Source organism: Pan troglodytes, chromosome 2, assembly GCF_028858775.2.
Source record: "Pan troglodytes isolate AG18354 chromosome 2, NHGRI_mPanTro3-v2.0_pri, whole genome shotgun sequence".
Classification (NCBI taxonomy): domain Eukaryota; kingdom Metazoa; phylum Chordata; class Mammalia; order Primates; family Hominidae; genus Pan; species Pan troglodytes.
Genome location: NC_086015.1, coordinates 137,245,891 through 137,270,505, shown reverse-complemented (window position 1 = coordinate 137,270,505; position 24,615 = coordinate 137,245,891). Strand labels below are relative to the sequence as shown.

At 44.1% G+C, this 24,615-nt stretch overlaps 1 protein-coding gene across 4 annotated transcripts in view; it reads left to right on the top strand.

Moving 5' to 3' along the window:
* The window catches only part of SLCO2A1 (solute carrier organic anion transporter family member 2A1), a 105,175-nt gene that overhangs the window by 7,514 nt on the left and 73,046 nt on the right, over window positions 1-24,615 (top strand). For 2 of the 4 annotated variants that reach the window (XR_010155056.1, XM_016939943.4), the window contains exon 1: window positions 238-406. Coding sequence is in view for 2 of the 3 variants with exons in the window: in XM_016939943.4 (XP_016795432.2) it covers window positions 311-406 (96 nt within the window). In the remaining variant the exon portion in view is untranslated. 4 annotated transcript variants of the gene reach the window in all.

Sequence of the window (24,615 nt, the reverse complement as noted above, 5' to 3'; positions counted from 1 at the left end):
TCACACCTGTCTGAGGGGGCGGCGGCGGCGGCGGCGGGGCGGGGGCTCGTAGCGCCTTTGACACCCGAGGAAAAGAGGGAGGAGGGAGAGCGCGTTTCATCATCGGCGGCGGCCACTTATAAAAACTTCTGGGCGCGCACTCGCTGGCTCAGTCTCCGCTCCGCGAATCTCCTCCGGCCACTGCCGCCGCGGTCGCCTCTCACCCGCCCGGCCGCTCCAGCCCGAGGCGCCCCGACCCCGCGCGCCAGGTCCCCAGCCCCGGGGCCCGCCGCCCCCGCGCCACTCCGCGCCCGGCCAGCCGCCCGCAGCCATGGGGCTCCTGCCCAAGCTCGGCGCGTCCCAGGGCAGCGACACCTCTACTAGCCGAGCCGGCCTCTGTGCCCGCTCGGTCTTCGGCAACATTAAGGTGAGCGGAGTCCGCGGGGTCGTCCGGGCCGGAGCCGCGCCAGGCGCACCTTCGGCTGGGCACCCGCGTCTGTCTGCCGGAGCCAGGAGGCTCCGGGAGCCCCGGGCTCCCTCCTGTGCCGCGCTCCGATCTCATCCCCGGGCGACGCGTGCTGGGCGTGTGTGTGCGAGTGTGTGTGTGAGCGTGTGTGTGTGCGCGCGCGCTTGTGTGCGTGTGCGTGCGAGTGTGTGTGTGCGAGTGTGTGTGTGTGTGTGTGTTCACACGCCTTCATCGGACTAAGTAATGGGACAGTGGAAGTACCTGCTGACTGCTTACTCGGACAACTCCAGGCAGAGATAAGCGAGAGAATTGTCCTCGATGATTGAAAAAGATCATCTCGAGGAACGCTTTTTCGGCCTCCAGCGGGCGGTTACTTCGTCAATGGGATGGGCTTGGAGGTGCCAGGGGGACCCCCGCGCTTTGGGGGACAGACTGTGTCTCGTCCGAGCCCCCTCGTCCTGGGGTGGGTGGCCTAAGGGATGTTCTCCTTCCCCAGGCTTTCTTCTCCCGCCAACGGGGGCGGGGGGCTCTGCTACCTGGCTGTGCCGCTCGCAGTTATGTTTAGAATTCCCTCTCAGCGGGCGGCTTCCCCAGGCTGGCAACCAACCCGCGTGCTCAGATTGGCTTCCCTGGTCTGGAAATGGCCCCAGGAAGGTCACAGCTCTCACGGTTCAGTAAGGTCTAAGCAGGTGCCACTCACCAGGCAAGTTATGGGGAGCGGGTGAGAAGATAGGGTGTTGGCAGCTGTTAGGATGAGAGCACCTTTCCCAGGGGGTCGGAAATGCTTTCCACTCCCTCACAGGTCCAGGAGGACCTGGAATGGTTCAATCCGCACTCGGGCTCTTTTGCCCATTCTGCCTAGGCAGAAGTAACAATGGAATATACCTCCCGAGAGGCCAAAGCTGCTGCGGTGAGGATGTGGGAGACTGCAGAGACTGCATCAAGGCCCCTTCTGGTCAGGGTGGGATCATGGTGTAGAGAGGTTGTTTCCCACAAACATACAGTCAGATGGGACTGAGTAAAGCCTCCGGTGGTGCAATTAAGGGGAAGCCAGATTACACAAAGGGATGATGGGGGTGTCCGTGGACTGGTTATATGTGTCCAACAGAAAGGGATCTGGAGGTCAGAGTGGATCTCACCTGCATACTTACTCAGCTGGGATCTCCACTCCTGCTTCTGCTCTTTCCGCACCGCAATAAATACAGGCTGAATTGGTTTTGTAGATGTATATGGATAAGCAACAGAAATTTTGAGATAGCTTAAAATAATCTCCAAATCTCCTCATTTTTGGCCAGACCTGGATGGAAATGTTGTGCGCAGTTTTGGTTCCACCATTTTGGAGAAATTTCATCAGGAATTTTGGAACCTTTGGTATTTATAAATTAGGAATTGAGACGAAAGGGTAGGGACTAGGATTAGATGGTCTAAAGAAAGGGGCCTCTGCGGGAACCAGGGTGGGGCAACCTCACTTCATTTTCACCAAGAAGGGCAGGAGGGACGGGTGTCCAGAACAGATTCCTGACAGTGAGGGTACGGCTGAATGAGACTGATCTGTTTAGACCCACCCTGGTTCCCTAAAATAAATGTTTATGGCAGCAATTTATTTGGAGATCTATATAAATAAGATGATTTCTCATGTGTTGATGATTTAACCACACGTACCTGAGGGCTGGGCTCAGGCCAACTGGCCTCCTAAAGGAGTTAAGTACTCATACTGGCTAAGAGTTTTTCTTGACTCTAAAAATGAGATTCTGTTAGTCATCACCTCCTTTGATCCATACTAATTGCAAGACCAGAGTTTGGAGGACTTCCATTTAACTCCACTTATCAGCCTGAAACCAGGTATGAGGTTGGATAGCTTAAGGTAAATCTTGAATCTCAAATTCCATCAGTTAAAGTCACTTGCACCTTTCCCTCCTGGGGCAATAACTGGGAGCTCTGCTATTTGAAGGGATATTTCCTCCCAATGAGAGTGCTTGTAATAGCCCTGCCACTTTGCAGTGGGGGATGGGTTGCACATATCTTGGGACATGTATGACATGGTGGTGTAGCAGGACGAGCCACAGACAAAACTCCTCAGACACTGAGTTAAAGAAGGAAGGGGTTTATTCAGCCGGGGGCATCGGCAAGACTGCTGTCTCAAGAGCTGAGCTCCCCGAGTGAGCAATTCCTGTCCTTTTTAAGGGCTCACAACTCTAAGGGGGTGCACGTGAGAGGGTCGTGATCGATTGAGCAAACAGTGGGTACGTGACTGGGGGCTGCATGCACCAGTAATTAGATCGGAACAAAACAGAATAGGGATTTTCACAGTGCTTTTCTATACAATGTCTGTAATCTATAGATAACATAACCGATTAGGTCAGGGGTCGATCTTTAACTACCAGCGCTAGGGTGCGGCTCCGGGCTGTCTGCTTGTGGATTTCATTTCTGCCTTTTAGTTTTTACTTTTTCTTTCTTTGGAGGCAGAAATTGGGCATAAGGCAATATGAGGGGTGGTCTCCTCCCTTATTCCCCTCCTTTGAGACTCTCACTCAATAGTGGGAGTTCTCACTTTCATTTTTACTACCTGTGTCTTCTTGCAAGACAGATCGATAGTGATTCATATAGTACACTTGTGCTGAACCTTTTTGGTGAACTAAGGTAGCGATGAAGCTTTTTATCATTTGAAGAAGTATAGGTAGCAAACAAGGGAGCAGTAAGCAGGTTCCTATTACTATTATAACTTTTATTATTAGAGTTTTAAATTCTCTTAGCGCTGGGAACCATTTTCTAAACATGGCCCCAGGATCAAATCCATGCCACACTTGCACAGGGACACATGCCAGTTTTGTCATATCTCTTAACTGTGTCTTCAACTACTTGCCCTTGATTATCTATGTGTAGGCAGCAATTAGTAAGGTTAAATTTCCTACAGACCTCTCCTTCAGCTGCTAGCAAGTAGTCAAGAGCTAATCTATTTTGATAGGTAGCATTTCTCATCTGAGTTTCTTGCTGGGCCAGAATAGTCAAGGCTCTGCCAGTTTTATTAGTGATTATTTTTAAGACAGCTTGTAACCGTATGATTCAGTTGATCACGTAAATGGGGGTCTGGTATCCTCACAAGCCATCTTGTGCCTAGCAGGCCTATAATATTGTATGATTTTCTCAGGGGGCCATTTATCATTTTTTCAATTTCCTATAGCTATGCTTCTCTTTTCGCGGGAAGCATAGACAGGGAAGCCCAGGAGTTCGCCTGTTTTTATGGGCAGTAGGAAAAAGATGGTTTAATAGTGCCAATAACAAAACTACCTGCCTACTGGTCAGGTAATTTGGTGTAAGCTCTATGCCTACGTATCTAGTATAATCCAGTGGGGGCTGTCTAGTCCCGGTGGGACTCCGGGTGGGTCCACACGGTTTGCAACTTTGGGAATTTACTAAATGGATTTCTCTCTGTGTGATTAGAACTCCACCAAATGACTGTTTTTGTGATACCATTATAAGTTTCTGTCCTAGACAAAGAAGTCGTCCTATGGGGTGAGTAAATTCTTTTCCTTCTCTAGCTATGCAATATTGTCCAATAATTGAGGCTTTTAGGACCTAGAAATTATCAGGGTGATTCTTCTGAGCCGGGAATTCATCAGGAACTGGGTCTGTAGGTACTAATTCTCGGGCTTCCCATGGTCATTGATCTCTTATTACAGTTCCTCCACATACATAACATGAAGTGACATTGAGAGAACATGCTCAGCTAATTGCAAAAACAAATTTCTTGTTTTTCCTGGAATTTCTGGTACTGGCACATTTAGTTCATCATAGAAAGTTTGAAACACTGGCTTAGGAGAGCGTTTGTAAACTTCTCCTCAAACCAAGATATTTACTCGAGGATCCAGTCCAGCCCCGTTGATTCCTAAGGTCACACGCTCCTCTTTTTTCCAGCGAGGATCAAGGGGATTGGTTATTACTAGCTCTAAGGGGTTACATTGTCCCTTAGTACAGGAAGGGCCATTTTTTCCTTTCTGAAGGTGGACTGGATCTTTTTCATTTTTTTTTAATCGAAGTGGCCTAAATGACACAAGACCAGTATTTACATTTCTTTCCACACAGTCTTAATTTATGACAGATGTACTTATTTTCTGCTATATAGCCTCTTTTCTAATTAAGAGAACCACACCTTATTCCTAACTTATTACTATTAATGACAGCACAGGCATCAAATTTTAAGGTGACTCGTTTGGGCACCCCTTTTTCTTCTGTTTTGGCTAGCACTTTACTCTTATCATTTGTGAGCCCTCACCAGTCCTCAGTCCTCAATCTAATTTTAAAAACTGTGGTCATGGGAGGCTCAGATGGGTCATAACACACATTAGGTTGGTCATTTCCTGGGCTACATACCTTGTATAGAATTACATTATACAACAAGTTCTTTTTAGAGTTCCAGTACGCTTACAATAACCATAAAATAATAGGACCGTAGCAACCTTTTGTCCTACCTCAGTGACTTGATGTATACACTGGGAATAGTCCTCAGTCTGAGGAAGGTCAGTTGAAGTCCTTATTGTAAAAATGCAAATTTTAAGGAAAATGAGTCCCGCGATGAGTTTTCTCATGCTTCGGCCGTGCATGGACCAGTCAGCTTCCGGGTGTGACTAGAGCAGGGCTTGTCGTCTTCTTCAGAGTCACTTTGCAGGGGTTGGCTAAGCTGCTCCCGTCCACATACTGCTCACAGTCTACTGATGTTTAAGGATGGTCTCGGAGGTTGGGCCTGTTAGAATAAACTGAGTCCAACACGTCTACACAGTTATGTTCAACTGGGCTCTCTGATACTGGGAGCAAGATGGTGGGGTTTAGGGTGTTGCAAACTTCAATGGTTATGTGGGGATTTTCACATAGCAAGCTTTGGTACTTGGTTAATCTAGCATTTGTTAACTAATGATGTCCTTTGGTAGTCATTAAAGTTACCACAGCATGGGGGGCATTTATATTCAGGTTTTGCCTAAGGGTTAGTTTATCTGCTTCTTGTGCTAACAGGATAAGAAGGCCTTTGTTGCTGCTAGGGCCCTTAGACCTGGGGGCCAGGCTTTGGAAACCCCATCTAGTTGTTTTGAGAGATAGGCCACTGGCCTTGGCCAGAGCCCCACAGTCTGGGTTAAAACTCCAACTGCCATTTTTTCTCTTTCTGACACATAGAGTGTAAAGAGTTTTGTCAGGTCATGTAGCCTCAGGTCTGGGGCCAACATGAGTTTTTCTTTTAACTCATGAAAAGCTCATTGCTGTTGGTTGTAATAGATGTAGTTTATCTAATCTACATTTTTGTTAACTGTCACCCACCAAAATATTGACTCAAATCCTGCAGCTATTTGATTTCAAGCTTTAAATTGATATGGTATTCCTCATGGCACTCCAATTGTGTCTAAACAGACATGAGAGTCGAAAGACCTATAAGGGGCTTCTCTCGCTTTACGATGTCTAATTTTTCTCCCTCTGGTTGATGAAATGCCAGGGTGAAAGGGATAGCCAATTGGACTAAAGTACAAGTGCCACTCCAGTTATTCAGCAGAGTGCCCAGTAAAGGTCCACCACAATACCACCACACATCCGCTCGGGGATAAACAAGGGCCGACTGATTGATAAGCTCTTGAAAATTCTTAAGCTAACTGCATCCTTTCAGGTCTCCAAGGAACGCTAAGTTTCCTCCCTGTCGTGAGAGACACGGAGTGGCTTAGTGTTGGGAAACGGAGGCTGGATGGCCTTTGGGGGCTGACCCGCAGGGTGCCAGACTTTGGGATATAGCAGAGAGAGCTTGGCATGACTTATTACTCCAGGCTGTAGAATCCTGGAAAAGAGCCATGCAGCCTACACCTGGTCAACTGGAGGACAACCTTAGTGGAAAGGGGACAATCTGGGCCTCTGGCCTGCCATGTGCACAAGCATAACAATTGCTTTTGTTTAACGTGCAGATGGAATATTTGATCCATTTTAACCAAGCATTTGCATCTTGGTATCCTGTCTTAATTGCTAAAGTTTGTTTTAAGTCTTTAACTTCCATGATCCTCTAGTAAAATGAATGTATGATTTTAGGAAATTACAAAAACTGGTTGGGGCAGTCCATCCTTGATCTTTAGTGGTCCACAGAACATTGGACCAACTATGGCATGAAAGCTCTACATCAGGGGGCAAACTTCTGGTTGGCACTGGGGTCTTTATTGAAATCTCCCCAGATTAAATGGTCCTACTTTACTAATGCCCAGTCTGAGGAGAGTCAGGAGGGACAGAAGTACTTTTCTGAAGCAGAAAGCTGTCTTTGACTTGGCAAGTCCTCACAGGGTATAGCAAGGCAAGCATTAAATGCAATAGTTTGAGGAGAAATTGACTTGGTTATGTTAATAACTAGATGGTCAGCAATAGAATGAGGAAAGAAGAAAGAGTAATAGAATAGATGAAAAGAGTTAAATTTTTCTTAGCTTTAGTTTGATAGGGTTTTCCCCTGGGACTATGGCCCATGATTCTGGAGGGGGTGGCGCTTTCTTGACTCGGGTGTAATGAGTCCATCCTTTTTTTTTTTTTTTTTTTTGCTGTATGAACAGCAGTCTTGTTGGTTAGCAGCACAAGGTAGGGTCCTTCCCAGGCTGGCTTGAGTTTTTCTTCTTTCCACCCTTTGATGAGAACATGATCTTCAGGCTGGTGCTGGTTTACTGGAAATTCTAGGGGTGGTACATGTGCTAAAAGACTTAGTTTTTGAGAGAAAGGAAAGTGGAAGATAAACCAAGTATAAAATTTTTAAGACATCGACCTTTTGTTTTAACTGTGGGGACCTGGACAGTGGACTTTATAGTCCTTAGTGCCTTTTTACTGAGAAATTTCCTTTACCACCTATATTTATTAGTTTTTAAACCAAAGAAAGCCAAATACCATTTTACATTTAACAGTGCTTCTCATATGATTTTTACACCAGATAAGCTAAATTTTACCTTTATATTAGTGTGTTATTAATGTTAAACCTAATTTTAATAAACCCTTCTAGACATATTTATCTAATTTTTAATGTTTGACCATAAGGTAAGATTTTATAGACTCTTTTTAACCTTTTATAATTTTTGCTAAAGAGCAGGTTGGTGCTTTAAGAAAAACCTGTTATGCTTTTACTTTAATGTCCAGTTCACAGAAAAACTGGATGATACTTCTTTAACTTTAGCTAATATGTTTACACACAGAATTTTCTTTATAATTAACATTTTAAAACTTGCTTAAACCTTCAAAACAATAATTTTTTTTAACTTTTTAATGTAGGTAAAAATGTACATTCTTATGCCTCCTTATAATCTTTCTACCAAAGGTATATTTTACTTTTCTTATACACCTTGCATACAAACTGTTTTTTAATAGTTTTAAATTCAGGAGGCCTAGTTACTTTTAAATTACACCATATTTTTTGCATAAATTCTTTTTTATAACTTTTTTTCTTTCATGACTTTCGCAGATAATTCTTCGACATGCCTCAACTTTTTGACTTATTACAAATATTCCTTTCTTTAAACAACTAGTTAATTTATTTCAGGACAAGAATTTACCATATAATACTCTTTTTACATAAATTCCACCCCTCCTCTTTTTTTCTTTTTTTTTTTTTTTTCCTTTAGGATACTTCTGAACTGGTGAGGTGTGCTCACAATGAGGTTTCCTCTAAAAGTTATTTTTTTTACTTTTTTTTTTGTTAGCAAAGCAGTTGCAGCTACAGATTGAATGCATTTGGGCCATCTGCGGGTTACTGGGTTAAGGATTTTTGATAGGAAGGCCTCAGTGCTTTCAGGATATGCCCTTGTTTACACTGACAACAAAGTGGTATTGGAGTGTGATAGGTTACAGAGAATACCTTCAATTATCAATTATAGGTTTTAAATTTACCTTGGCTTTTATAGGGTACACTTTTTTTTTCTTAACTACTTGTATATCTCTCTCTTTCTTTCTCTCTTTGACTTTGTCTCTCTCTCTTTGACTTTCCTTTTGCCTCTGTCTCTTCTTCTCTTTCACTGCCTTTCTCTCTCTCTCTCCTTGACTCCCTCTTTGTCTGTCTCTTCCTCTCTCTTTGCCTCTTTTCTTCTCTCTTTCCTTTCTCTCTCTCTGCTGGTCTTTCCTTGCCTCTGCCAGCCACTTATGCTGCTGTTCTCTCAACCACTGTGTGTTGGGGGCGGGGGGTCTAAAACCAGCTGTAACCAAGTGTCTATGTACAGGAACTGGTCTGCGTTCCCTGGCTTACAGGTTACCTTGTGCCACACCTTTGAAACAAGGGACCTGTCCAGGCTTCCTTCTAATGGCCAACTTACCTCTATTGCTGGCCAGTCTATCTTACACAAACTTTTAAGTTTTCCTAGTGTCATAGTACTCCATAGTCTCCTTTAAATTCTTTTTTGAAATTTTTCAACATAGTTCCTAGTAGGGTGGGCTTATTTGTGCCTGACCTATGCTTCTTCGAGACAAAACACGCTCACACCACATGCACACCACAAAACAAAGAACAGGTAAAAAGGGCACGCACACACTTTTGCAGTTTGCACCAAACCGAAATCAAAACCAAAATCAGAGTATCCAGAAATCCAAGCCAGGTCAAAACCAAAACCAAAGTATCAAGCAATCCAAGTCAAGTCAAAAACAAAAACCAAAGTGCCGGTACAGGCATGCCATGGGTGATGAGGCCACGCTTCCACTCAAATGGAGTGGGCAAGTTCCCAAGAACAATCCTGTCAAGCAATTCAAACCAAGTCAAAACCAAACCAAAGTGCCAATAAAGGCACACCATGGGTGATCAGGCCAAGCTTCCACTCAAATGGAGTGGGCAAGTTCTCAAGACCAGTCCTGTCAAGCAATTCAAACCAAGTCAAAACCAAAACCAAAGTGCCGATAAAGGCACGCCATGCGTGATCAGGCCACGCTTCCACTCAAACGGAGTGGGCAAGTTTTAAAGACTAGTCTTACTAAGTTTTAGATGTCCAGACCGGTGAAAACCTTCCCGGTGTTCAGCCACTGCATTGCTCCTCTATGGGGGCCTGCCACACACTGCCCTGGCAAGGCGTCCCACCGGGGCAAATGCCTACACCGGAGTGCTCTCAGAATCTGCGTCGCTTGGGCTAGTCGGAGTCCCCCGCAGAGATGTTGCACAGGGCAGGCTTAAGCCGCCTAAGGAGCTGCCTCGACCATCCACCAATCACCTCGCTTCCCGGTCAGGGAACCAGGAAATGTAGCAGAATGAGCCGCAGACAAAACTCCTCAGACACCGAGTTGAAGAAGGAAGGGGTTTATTTGGCTGGGGGCATCGGCAAGACTCCTGTCTTAAGAGCTGAGCTCCCTGAATGAGCAATTCCTGTCCTTTTTAAGGGCTCACAACTCTAAGGGGGTACACATGAGCGGGTCATGATCAATTGAGCAAGCAGGGGGTGCGTGACTGGGGGCTGCATGCACCGGTAATTAGATCGGAACAAAACAGGATAGGGATTTTCACAGTGCTTTTCTATACAATGTCTGGAATCTACAGATAACATAACCGATTAGGTCAGGGGTCCATCTTTAACTACCAGGCCTAGGGTATGGTGCCGGGCTGTCTGCTTGTGGATTTCATGTCTGCCTTTTAGTTTTTACTTTTTCTTTCTTTGGAGGCAGAAATTGGGCATAAGACAATATGAGGGGTGGTCTCCTCCCTTAGTGGGAACAGGGGAAACTCAACCAGAGGGTCTGTCATTTGTCTAGGTTCCTTGTTGCTGGACAGACTAACCAATCCACTTTGGACATTCCTGCAAAAACCCACATACCATATAGTTTAGGGGAAGCGGATAAAGCCAGAAGACTCAGATTTAAGGTCCCATCCCAGCCACCTACTAATGGGATGCTGCAGGGAAGCATTTCTCACCTTTTCAGGGCCTCAGCGTCCTTACTTGCAAGAGCTGGTAATTGACCAATATCCAGCTCATGGGGCTCAAAAAGGATTATGTGGAATGAGGCATAGGAAAAAGGCTTTGTAAACCATGCTGTGCTGTCAGGATCAGTACCCATCTGAGATCAATTCTTGCTTCAACAAATAGGATTTGTTCACATTCAAACATTTAGGAACAATTGTTCCACCAATTCCGTGAGGCATAGTTATTAGTTAAGAAAAACCACATTTAATAATAATAATGATGATTAAAATAATAGTAATAGTGGCTAACAGTATTTGAGCTGTATGAATGTACCAGGAACTATGGAAGTACTTTATCTATATTTAATCCTCATTACAATCCTATCAGGTGGATACTATTATTGTCCTCATTAATAATGAGGAAAACAAGGCATTGTGAAATTGTTCACATAACCAGAAAGGGGTGGACTATAGAGGAACCAGGTATGTGAGATTTCAGAGTCAAAGACCCAAACCCCTGTTCAAGCTGGCCCTCACCATCAACACTATGCTGTTTAACACTGGTTTAGCAGGGGTGTGCTTATTCCCAGTGGCCAGTGGTTTCTCTGGGCCTTGTTGACACACACATCCCAGCTGTGACCAAGGGGAGCAGCAGTGGCTTCAGGATGGATGCTCCCAGTGGCTAACGGGCTGATACCCTTTCCCTCTTCATAACTCTCATCTCCAGAGTGTGGTAGCTCTCAGGTGGGTTTTATGTGCCTGCTCCTGCAGTAGTAAACCAGATTTAATCTAGATTCTCTGTTGCCGCTGGCTTACAGGAATCTTAAGAAGCAGAGATCTGCTCCACAATCACTGTTCAGCATTTGGTGTCCAGAATGCTAAATTAAACAGGTTCATTTAGTAATCCTGAGGGTGGGGGTGGGAGGCAGCTTTTGCAGCTGACTTATCCTGGCGGCTTCAGGAAGTTCTGTTTCTCCTTAAAATAAAACTTGCCCTTGGGATCAAACTGAGGTTATCTGATAGAAGGAGTGGTTGATGACTGCTGCCAAATTTCAGGAAATCACACACCCAGAGCTCCAGTGTAGTGAAGTAATGTATATCCAATCAGTGAGGGAACATCCCGGTGGAGACTGAGGGCTGGAGAATAGTGGGAAGAAGGGAAAGGCAAACCTCACAGCTTGGCTTCGGTGGCCCTGGTGACTTCTGGCCTGGGAGGACCAAAAAATGGGGGGAGAATTACTTTGTCTTGGCCTGTCCATCACTTCCTGAGTCTTCTGACCCCCAGCAATGGGGAGGCATCTTGGGCTTGCTTAACTAATCAGTTTCCAGAGCAAAGTGCTCTATCCCAGCAACCAGATTCATGCTCAGGAAAACACTCTCAAGAAAATCCCCTGAACCCAAGAATTCCTTTACCCACCCAGTGAGTTAAGATATGCCCACTCCTCCCCAGGGGTGGTGTTTCTCTAACATTGAAGACAACATTGTTCTGTTCCTAAGCATCTGCCTCCTGAGAGGCCTGCTTCCCCTGCTTGTAGGGAGAAAGGAAGAGAGAACAACGGGAACGGGTAGGGTCAGGTGGGCCATGGGTCGCTCAGACCTCCTCTTCCTGGATGATGCTGAAAGCCCTCCTTAGCTTTCAGTTTGTCTTCTGGTGGTACTCACACGGAACAAATGGAAGAGTGTTGTATGTTTCGCAGTATACATAGCTCATTTCACCTCACCTCTTTCTGATCACTGTCTTTTGTTGTGACAGTGACTACCTGTTTTTTCCATTCTGAGAGATCCAGAAGTGATGTTGGAACGTTGAGATGGGCACGTGGCTTCCCTTTGCCTTCTTTTGTCTTGCTTGTGTAATAGACCAGGGTGTATGCAGAGGAATGGAGGGGGTCCCCTGGCCTCGCCCCTCTTCATTCTCCCTCTTCTCAACCCCCACTTAGTTTTATCCTGCTCCATGTCTTTAACCAGCCCCAGCACTCACTTCAATCCCCTTTCTGCCTGTGGCGGCGCTGGCCTTCAGACCATTTATGTGCCAGAGCCTGAGAGCCAGTGATGGTGGAACTAAGCAGCCAGGGATACTCCCAGGGCAAATGAGCCCATCAGGAGGCCTGCACAGGGCCAGGCTAGTTTGGCCCCTGTTCTGAAGTTAAGTTCACTAACATGTGCTTGGCCATCCCATTCTGTTTCTGTTGAGGAAGGACATGAAGACACAGCTGTGTGAATCTGCACCTGTCTGTATCCCGGAGGATCAATGCAGGTGGTTATCACTGCGGAATCTGGGGCCTCATGAGCCACCATAGAGAAAGTCAGCTGAGTTCCTAGTGCCAGACGAAATGATTGATTTAGAATTGAAAAAAACTTTTTATTTTATAGCAATTACAGATTCATAGGAAAAATAGTGCTTACAGGTCCTGTGTAGCCTTCACCTAGTTTCTGCCAGTGGTTGCATCTTATATAATTTCAGTATAATATCAAAAGCAGAACATTGACATTGCTATCAAGTGTGTGTATAGTTCTGTGCCATTGCATCACACATGAAGATTTGTGTAACCACCACCCCACCACTTCAAGATACAGAACTATTCCATCACCACGAGGATTTCTCCTGTGCTGACCCGTTTATAGTCACGTCCCCTTGCTTCCGTGACTACCATCTCTAACCCCTGGTAACCACTAATCTGTCCTCCACCTGTATAATCTTGTCACTTTGACAATGTTATATAAATGGAATCATACAATCTGTGACCTTTTGAGATTGGCTTTTTTCATTCAGCATTATGCCCTTGAGATCCATCCAAGTTGTTTTGTGTATCAATAGTTTGTTCCTTTTTATTGCTGAGTAATATTCCATGGTATGACCGTACCATAATTTGTTTAAACGTTCACTTATTGAAGGACATTTGGGTTGTTTCCTGTTGGGGGCTATTACAAATAAATCTGTTATGAACAATTGTGTAAAGGTTTTATGTGGACATTTTCATTTCTCTAGGGTAAATGCTCAAGTGTGTTTGCTGGGTTATATGTTAGTTGCATGGTGAGATATTTTTTTAAAAACTGCTGAACTGTTTTCTGGAGTGATCACACCAGTTTACATTTTCACCAGCCATATGTGAGAGACCCAGTTGCTGTGACACCTCATCAGTATTTGGTATTGTTACAAATTTTTATTTTAGCGATTCTAATAGATATGAATAGTGACACCTCATCATGGTCTTGTTTTGCATTTCCCTAATGGCTCGTAATATTGAACATCTTTTCATGTGTTTATTTACTATTTGTATTTCCTCTTCATTGGAATGTTTTTTCCTATATTTTGCCCATCTTCTAATTGTAATCTTTGTTTTTAACAGTTGCATTTTGAGAGTTCTTTATGTATGTTAGGCACAAGTCTCTTGTGGGGTATGCAGTCTGAAATGATTTTCTTCTAGACTATAGCTTATTTTTTCATCCTCTTAAGGTATTTTACAGAGAAAATGTTTAATTTTGATGAATTTTAATTTATCAATTTTCAATTTTCTGGATCCTGCTTTTGGTGTCATGTCTAAGAACTCTTCACCAAACCTTAGTTTCCAAATGATTTCTTCTATATTTCATTCTAAAAGTTTTCTCATTTACATTTAAACTTATCTTCTATTTTGAGTTAATTTTTGAATGGATGTAAGGTTTAGGTTAAGGTGTTTTGTTTGTTTGTTTGTTTTGTTTTGTTTTGTTTTTTTACCTATTGCTATCCAGTTGTTTCTCCACCATTTTTTTGAAAAGACTATCCTTTATTGAGTTGCCATTGCACCTTTGTCAAAGATCAGTTGGCTGTACTTGTGTCGATCTATTCTGGGTTTTTTATTTTGTTTCGTTGTTTCTGCTGATACCAGTCTGTCTTCATTACTGAAGCTAGAGCAAGTCTTTATTTTTATTTGATGAGCCCATCCATCTTTATTTTCTTTAAAAAATTATTATTTTTGATTGACAAGTTTTTGATTGGCATAATTGTATACATTATGGAGTACAATGTGACGTTTTAATCTGTGCAATGTGGCGTGATTAAATCAAGCTAATTAATGTATCTTGACCTCGCTTATCTATCATTTTTTATGGTGAGACATTGGAAATTTACTCTCTATTGTTTTGAAATATATATTACATTATTGTTGACTATAGTCACTCTGCTATGCAACAGATCTCAAAATCTATTCCTCCCATCTCTCTGAAACTTTGTACCTTGGATCAACCACTCCCCATTTCCCCCCTCCCACCCCACCCCCAGCCTCTGTAACCATCATTCTACTTTTTATTTCTATGAGTTCAGCTTTATTAGATTCTGCATTTAAGTCAGATCATGAGGTATTTGTCTTTCTGTGCCTGTCTTATTTCACTTAGCATAATGTCCTCTAGATTTATCCATGTTGTAGCAACTGACAAGATTTCCCCCTTTTAAAAGGCTGAATAATATTCCATATGTATACATGCCACATTTTTCCTTACCTATTCATCCACTGATGGATGCTGAGGTTGATTCCATATCTTGGCTATTGTGAATAATGTAGAGCAAGTCCTGAAGTTGGATAAAAGCTTGGTTTTATTGGGCAATGGTATGTGTTTATCTTATGGATACCAAATTTTATTACTGTTCAGTTTCCCTTCTATTCTGGCTTTTAGGAAGATTTAAGGACAGGTTTAACGCTTGCTTTTGGTAAGTGAGGGGATCTTATGTATTTATGTGCTCCAGCTTTTCTTCTGCCCTTAGCTGATTGGCATGTTTTTCCCTTGAAGTTGATTTTCAAGTCTATGTTCCTAAATTTTTTCTAATCTTAATGACAGACCTGCAAGAGAGGTATCAACGTCTCCATGTCACAGTTGAGGAAACCAAGGCTCATCCAATGCCACATATCCAGTAACTGGCAAAGCCGGGATTCCCACCTGGTCATCTCACTCTTCTTCTTCCCATGACCACGGAACATCTCTCAGCTCTGGATTCTCTTCATCCACCAGCATTTGGGCCTGAGCTCAGTGATCTCTGAGGTCCTTTCAGACTCTCAGATTCTTATCTCATGATGTTAAGTTGCTGATTGAGGTGAGACTAGGAGCAGGGCCAGTTAGGTCTGGACTCTTCTAGGAGACCTGTTATGAAACCTGGCGAAAGCACCCGCATTGTCTTTGAGTAATCCCCAGCCCTTTCAGTTGAGAGGACCTTAATTCCCTGGGTGTGTCTTACTGTTTGGGATGGATTAAATTTGCCCAGGGGTGGAGATGAAACCGAGGCAGGAAGTCTGAGACTGCACTGAGGGGTTGAAGGATGGGATGATACTCTGCAGCCAGCAGCTCTCTTCCTGAGCCTGTCTTTCCAGCCTCTTTGCCCTGCTGAAGGGAAACGCTATGGAGGCTCACATGGATACACTGGAGGCTCAGGCACAGCCAGAGCAGTAACCCCAGGACTTGTGACCTTCGGAACACTCAGTCTGGTCAGCATTTGACACTGTCTCCCACCCCCGAACAGGGCAGACCCCTACCTTCAGAAATGTGGCAAACTACTGGAATCCTGTAGGAACCTGAGAGTCCTGATGACAAGTTTCATTTTGTTTACCCAAACATCGGTCATACTTGTTTATGTCTAAAAACTGCTCCATCCAACACCCTTGAGAAATGCTGGCCTAGAGCACAGACAGCCTCAGTTAAAATGCCTGTGTTATCAGAGAGGGCTACCTTGAGCTACTGTTTATCAAACTGCCCCACCAAGAGGCCCTGAATTCTAGAAGGGAATGAAGAAGTTTACATGTAGGGGTAGGACAAGGTGCGTGAGGGGAGATGTCTGGGGATGTGGCCTGACTCCTGAGTATTACATTTCTTTGATATATTTTTATACTTTAATCTTAAAATCAAATGAATGATATATTGTCCTCCACAATCTATGTGTTTCCAAATAATATGTCATATTTCTCTCCAAACCTTGGAGTAACATTGATGCTCTAGGAAGGTGTGTGTGTCTAACTTGGCTCTCCCAGGTATGGACTCCCAGGTGGAGTGAATTGAGTTTGGGAAATACAACACAGGCAGACCTCACATTGGAACTAGTTTATCTGGTTGGCTTACCCACCCAGCTTGTCAGGTGCAGAGGGAATGGTACCTAGACAATTTAAGTGGGACAAGTGTGTGAGGTGTGGACATCAGAAAATTCCTGGGCCGGGCCCCATGGGACACCGCCAGACAGAACCAGCTAGAGAGCACAGTGAGGCCCTGTTTGTGGGGGGCAAAGGGACAGCAGTGGAAGGGAAGGGTGGGGAGAAAGCAGGCTTCCAGAGTCACACTCCTGCTGCTCGTTTGGCTGCCAAAGAGATTGCAGAATAGGATTAAACTGATCTGTTTCTCAAACTGTTTTACAAGTCATTCTTCACTTGTGCCACAGGCCCTTTTGAAAACTTCCTCCTGTACCTTTGATTTACAGTGTTTTTGGGGTATGTGTCTGGGAGCTGAGACTGATAGGGAGCCAGGACCTCACTCACTCAGTGAGCATTTATTGTCTACTGTAAGCATCTATTGAGTGTCTACTTTGTAAGCATTTATTGAATATCTACTGGGTGAAACTCTTTACTAGGTGTTGCTGTTTATACTTGGCTCCCTGAAAGTCTCCCAAGTTTCCAAGAAAAAATTGCCTATAAGTTCCCTGCCTCCCAAGGTGACCAAATGTCTTCATTTGCCCAGGACTGAGGGGGTTAAGACACCAGACTTTCAGTTTTGAAACTGGGAAAGTTGTGGGCAAATTGGAGCGAGTTGGTCACCTCACTGCCTCCCTTGCTATGACATTTTACAAGAACAAACATGCACCTTCTGACTGTGGTGCAGGGGAAGTGCCGAGGAGAGTCAGGGATGGTGTCCAAGAGTGGAAATGAACCTTAGGGACCTATGGGGAGAAGAAATGGGGGCTCCCAGAGAGCAGGCAAGTGAGAGCCAGGATGGCAGTTGCTGGGCTTCTGCACAGCGGCGGAGCTCATTTCCCTCTCTGGTTTCTATGTAGAAGTCCTCCCACCTAGCTTCCCACCTTCATTACTGGCCATGATTTTTTACAGTGTTTTTCAACATCTTATTGTATAGAATCTATATAAATGATGATAAAGCTGAGCTATTGAAAGATGGTGCTTCCTGGCTTATGGAATTACTGACTTTCAGACTAGACAGTGATGAGAAAGCTCATCTGCTCAAAGACGCAGGAATCCTCTTGATGTCCTTGCCTCTGCTTGCAGAGTTCTGATGGGGAGCTCACTGTAGCACAGGGCAGACCCAGAACATTGTAGCACCCCAGGCATGTACCAGGTTTCTCCTGTGTGGAGCTGAAATCTTTACCTGCCCTTCCATGTGTGTTCCCCAGAGTGAAGCTAGCAGAACCCATTACTTCCTGGTCACTTGCTTCACTGTTTCTAGTACAATACTGTCTCCCCTCTCCCAGAAGCCCCTCTAACTGTGGACTGCTCAGCAGGGTTGAAATAGAAAACCAGGTAGTCAGGGCCACCCTCCTCTGAAAGCCAAACTAGGCTCTGAAGGTGGGCGTTGCTGGGACATGTGTGGCCCCCAACTCCTTATGTCCCAGATCACAAAGGTTTCGTTGCTGGTTCTGGTCACTGACAGGAGCCTGGTCACCACTCATGTGAGTGTCTCAGGCTTTGTGGCAGCAGCTGGAAAGTGGCCCAGCAGAGACCCTCCCATGATGCCCCCTGCACTAGGCCTTGCAAGTTTGTGATGCCCTCATCAGCCCCCAGATCTGTGCCCATGTCATCTCTCACACTCCTCCTTCTTACCCCCGCCTCCCTCTGTTCTCATGCCCCAGCTCTCACTGCTCAGCAACTTTGGAAGCTTTCATGGAGTATCCTAGACAGGTCATTGACTTCACCCTCCAACCTCTAAAAGGACAACATCTCTCTGGAGGAAGTAGAAAAGGGGCTCACTGGAGACAACATTCCCTGGCTTCATTGCCAGAGGGCTAAAAGAGACCCCTCACACAGGGCATCTCACCCAGTGCTAGTGGGAACGGGTCTTATGGGTCGCAGCCTGTGCTCCAGGGCTGCACCCCGCAGGGTGGTATGTGGCAGGTCCAAGTTAATGAAGAACCAGCCTTGTATATGGCAACTACTCCACCTCTGGAACGTGTCCCTGACTTGGAAAGTGAACTCACAGGGCTGTGGTTGTCAATTTCATTTTCAAATTGCCCTTGATATCAGGACGCTGCCTTCCGCACAGCTGAGATCGTCCTCACAGCAGCTCAAGCCTCCTTCTTCTTCAGTCCTCAGAGTCCCAGGACTCCCACATCATGGGCCCACTGAATCCATGTGTAAATTTAATGTGTAGGCTGGGCACAGTGGCTCACGCCTGTAATTCCAGCACTTTGGGAGACCAAGGTGGGCGGATCACAAGGTCAGGAGTTCAAGACCAGCCTAGCCAATATGGTGAAACCCCATCTCTACTAAAGACACAAAAATTAGCTGGGCATGGTGGTGCACACCTGTAATCCCAGCTACTTGGGAGGCTGAGGCAGGAGAGCTGCTTGAACCCAGGAGGCGGAGGTTGCAGTGAGCCGAGATCGCGCCATTGCACTCCAGCCTGGGCAACAGCAGAGCGAGACTCCATCTCAAAAACAAAAAAGAAACAAACAAAAAAAACAGACAAAATTTAATGTGTAAATGTGTAAAATTTATGAGGACTGGGGTTGGGCATTAGTCAAGCCTGTTTTGATTGCCTTAAAATCACAAATATTTAGAATTCCCACCTGATATGGTTTGACTCTGTGTCCCCACCCAGATCTCATCATGAATTGTAAGCCCCACATGTCCGAGGAGGGACCTGGTGGGAGGTGATTGGATCATGGGGGCAGTTTCCCCCATGCTGTTTTTGTGATAGTGAGTGAGTTCTCAGGAGATCTGGTGCTTTTTTTTTTTTTTTTTTTTTTTTTTTGACAGAGTCTCACTCTCTCACCAGGCTGGAGTGCAGTGCTGTGATCTCAGCTCACTGCAACCTCTGCCTCCCAGGTTCAAGCGATTCTTCTGCCTCAGCCCCTTGAGTAGCTGGAATTACAGGCGCGTGCCACCATGCCCAGCTAATTTTTGCATTTTTTTTAGTAGAGACAGGGTTTAACCATGTTGGTCAGGCTGGTCTTGAAGTCCTGACCTCGTGATCCGCCCACCTTGGCCTCCCAAAGTGCTGGGATTACAGGCGTGAGCCACTGCGCCCGGCCGAGATCTGATGCTTTTGAGGTGTTTGGCAGTTTCCCCTTTGCACTCTCACTCTTGCTCTCTCTCCCTCTCTCTCTCTCCTGCTGCCTTATGAAGATATGCCTTGCCTCCCCTTCACCATCCGCCATGATTTTAAGTTTCCTGAGGCCTCCCCAGTCATGTGGAACTTTGAGTCAATTAAACCCCTTTTGTTTATAAATTACCAAGCCTCAGGTAGTATCTTTATAGCAGTGTGAAATGGACTAATACACCACCCTTAGCACCAACACATTTTTAGCAGCAATTATAATTTTCTGAGCTACTATCACAAATATGGGCACATTTCATTAGGACACACATGTGGTAAAACATAGGGTGGTGTATGGATATTTAGTTGTGAATGCAAATACACTTGAGGCCTCTTGCTGGGAGCACCCATTATGTACCAAATTTACTGAGATAATATGGACAAGCGTAGGTCCTTTCAGAAACACTGACCAAACCCTCCCTGCCATACTGTGAGGTATGCATTGCCCACATTTTATAGTGGAGGACATTGGGAGGCAGCCCATGGGAATTGCCACATTCCACAGTGACAGATCTGGAATTGGGGCTCTCTGGGAGTCCCTGTCTTAAGATTTTTTCTCTATGTACTTCACCACAAACCACAGACTGTTGAGCCAGACTTTGCTATTTGATTGCTTTATAACAGTGGACACACCAGAACTGCCTATTTATATCTGTTGTTGTATTTTCCCAAGCCAAATTCATCAGTGCTGGTCCTGAAGGTCTTCATTCCTCAGTTTCCTCTTTCTTTGCGCATTCCCTAACCCATGGTTGTGAGCCTAGATGCACACTCCAGCTGTATGGCACATGAGCATTTACGCCCTTCATGGGCGTGGGGCAGTCAAGTGGCTTCAACTCTTGATTTCTAAGTGAAAGAATAAATGGAAACCCAGTCAGCTGCACAATGCTTTATCATATGACTCACCTTCTCAGAAACTTACAGTGAGGAGGTGACTTGTATATCCAGCAATCAGAGAGTCAATAAATAAATCATGGGACATCCATCTATAAGATACATACAAATCATTTTTTAAAAAGTCTTATGGAAAATAGTTGAAATTTGGGGGAAGAGCTCATTCTCTAATGTTAAGTAAAGAAGGCAGGATGGATAAGCACATGTAGAGATGATCCAAATTTGTCAAAATCACAGTATACAGAGAAGGAAGACTTGAAGGGCATGTACCTATACTGTGTGTGAAACCTATAAATGGTTTTGTTTTTTGTCTTTGTGAATTTCATTGTTTTCCATTTTCTACAGTAAACATGTCCTGTATTTATGCTTAGAAAAATCTATCCATTAAAAAGCCCTACAGTCTGTGGTCATGCCCCAGCTTCCTTTGGCAGGCGTACCAAGACATCTCATTGTGGTATGTAAAATGTGATGTACGATGGAAGTGGCTCTTCTCTGATTACCTGAGGGTGGACCAAGGATGCAGCTGGGATTGCAGCCAAGAGGATGGGGTTGTCTAGAAGGACTGACCCCTGCAGTGCCATCACTGTTCCCACTGCATTTTTCCATCTGTTGTCACAGTTGAGTCATGGCTTTCCAGAAATTGAGGCAAAGTCAGATAACAATACTTGAAGTCTTCAAGGGAGGCAAGAATGTGGAGCCTTTTCCTTTCTGGGAAGATCAAGAAGTGATTCTGTCCAGGAATCTGCTCTCTCTGCTCTTCTGGTGCCCACTCCCAGGGGCTGGCTCAGAGTGTAGGAATTCAGCCCTAAGGTTTGGCCAAACATCCTAGAGAAGCAAATGTATCTGATTGGCTCCTTGCCATGTAGGAAGAGTAGGCCTGAGGGTGAGGTGGTGAGGACAGAAGCCAGGATGGGATCTGCTAGGTGCTAACTAGGGGTCTGTTCCTGAGCCTGGGGTTTTCTGCCTGGGAGGATGTAGAGAACATTCTTGGGTGGGTTTTCACCCAGTCGTTGGTGAGAGTTTATTGACCATCCACTGTTTGAAAGGTAAAACTCTACTAGTGTAAACAGCAGGGGTTTCTGAATTTTGAGGCCAAGACTGGTGTTGGGATGGATGCTGGAGACCCATTTATTCATTCATTTATTCTTATTGACCTCCTGTCATCAACCACTGGAGATCCAATAATGAATAAAACAGAGTGGACTATGCCCATATGAGTGAGATAGACAGTGGACAGAGCACAAATAAATACAAAGTCACAAAGCACATCATATGATAGCAAAAAGGATTTGGTTTTGTGAGAGAGAATGGGGTAGAGACATTACTGGATTATATTTAATGCATCTGGGGTCATGGACTGAATTTTAACAAGTCACCTTCATGGTTCTCATACAGAACCTCCGTATGGGGAACACGACTGTGAATCAGAAAAGGTCCCTATCTTCCTTCTAAAGGCTGTGGTTAGGTGGGGTAAGATGAACCATAAGCAGCTATTGTGAATTATGGTTTCCATCAACATGACAGGTTCACATGGAATCCCTCCTACTACAAACACCACATAAAATAGAACAGCACCAGAGATTTAAATACATGGCAGAACTTGCAAGAAAGAAAGTGAAATCTTTAGATGAAAGAAATGAAGAATGAATTGAACACAGGAACAATGAGGACATCAGTTGACCCTGCACAAGGAATAAGGAGGAAATATGTGTGGTGTGATTAGACCAGTAAAGAGATGCTAAAGGAACTCCTAATGGATGCTGGAATTTAGTACTCACACAGGTACCCAAAGATGATAGGGGAGTTGAAACTCAGACCCATTCATAAAGCTAGGTGCCTTGGTGAAAAGGGAACTAATAAAACCCTGCCCACTACTCCAGGGTCAGCAGGGGTTTGTCTCTAACAAGATCTCTGGGTAAAAAAATTTCTCTGAGAAACTAAAACCCCAAGGCTATATCACATAGAATCAGAAACAGAATTTATGCCATCCATATGGTATAGTGATGCTTACTTTATGCCCTATATAGAAATTAACTTCAAATGAATAAAAGATCTAAATGTAAGACCTAAAACTATAAAACTCTTAGAGGAAAACACAGGGAAAGCTTTATACCATTGGATTTGGCAAGGATTTCTTGGATATGATACTGAAAGTACAGGCAACAAAAGTTAAAATAGATAAATTGTATTACATCAAAATTTAAAACTTCTGTGCATCAAGTGACACAATCAAGAGAATGAGAAGGCAATCTACAGAATGGGAGAAAATGTCTGCAAATCATATATCTGATGAAAGATGAATATCCAGAATATATAAAGAGTTCTTAGAACTCAACAACAACAAACCGAATTTAAAAATTGGCAAAGGATTTGAATAGACATTTCTCTAAAAATGATACACAAGTGGCCAAAAGGCACATGAAAAGATGCTCAACATTGCAAATCATTAGAGAAATACAAATCCAAACCACAATGTGACATGACACCCATTAGGATGGCTACTATAAAAAAACAAAACAACAGAATATAACAAGTGTTTTTGAGGATGGAGAGAAATTGGAACCCTTGTGCACTATTGGTGGGAATGTAAAATGATGCAGCTGCTATGGAAAACAGTATGGCAGTTCCTGAACAAATTAAAAGTAGAGTCATAATATGATCTAGCAGTTTTGCTTCTGGGTATATATCCAAAAACATTGAAAGCAGGGTCTCAAAGAGATATTTGTGCAGTTATGTTTCTAGCAGCACCATTCACGATAGCCAAAACGTGGAAACAACCCAGATGTCCATCAATAGATAAATGGATAAACAAAATGTGTATATACATACAATAGAATATTATTCAGCCTTAAAAAGAAAGGAAATTCTGACACATGCTACAATACAGATGAAACTTGACGACATTACTCTAAATGAAATAAGCCAGTCACAGAACGACAAAATACTGTATGATTCCATCTGCATGAGATACCTAGAATAGTAAAATTCATAGAGACAGAAAACAGAATGGTGGTTGCCAGGAGCTAGGGGTAAGGGGAAATGGGGAGTTATTGTTCAAGGGGTATAGAGTCTCAGTTTTGCAAGACGAAAAGAATTCTAGAGATGGATGACGGTGATGGTTGCACAACCCGTGAATGTACTTAATGCCACTGAACTTGAGATAGGCTGGGCAGTGGTGGCTCATGCCTGTAATCCCAGCACTTTGGGAGGCTGAGGCAGGAAGATTGCTTAAGCCCAGAATTTTGAGACCAGCCTGGGCAACAAAGTGAGACCTCATCTCCACAAAAAATTTTTAAAAATAGAAATAAAAAAATTAGCCAGGCATGGTAGCATGTGCCAGCTGAGGTGGGAGGATTGCTTGAGCCTCGGAGGTCAAGGATGCTTTTAGCCATGATTGCACCACTGCACTCCAGCCCAGGCAAGACTCTGTCTCAAAAAATAGTATTAATAAAAAAGGGTAAGATGGCAAGTTTTATGTTACACACATTTTATCACAATTTTTAAAATATGTGGGTAATCATTAAGACAAAAGACATTGAATATACCTTCCAAGACAAAAGAGAGTAAAGAATAAAGAAACCTAATTAAATAATAAAAGCCTAGAAAAGGAAGGGGAAATGGTTAAAAATAAAATAAAATAAAATAAAACAGCCAAAAATAAACTTCATGGTAAATAGGAACACAATATAAATATAATCAGGTTGATACAAATCTAGATTTATCAAAAATTATAATACATGGGCCGGGCACGGTAGCTCACGCCTGTAATCCTAGCACTTTGGGAGGCCGAGGCGGGTGGATCACGTGGTCAGGAGATCGAGACCATCCTGGCTAACATGGTGAAACCCTGTCTCTACTAAAAATACAAAAAATTAGCCGGGCGTGGTGGCAGGCGCCTGTAGTCCCAGCTACTCGGGAGGCTGAGACAGGAGAATGGCGTGAACCCGGGAGGCGGAGGTTGCAGTGAGCCGAGATCGCGCCACTGCACTCCAGCCTGGGCAGCAGAGCGAGACTCCGTCTAAAAAAAAAAAAAAAAAAAAAATTATAATACATGAAAATGGACTACTCATTATTTCAAAGCTACAGCATCTCAGATTGGATAAAAAATAGAGATAAAATCTAGTTACATGCTCTTTAA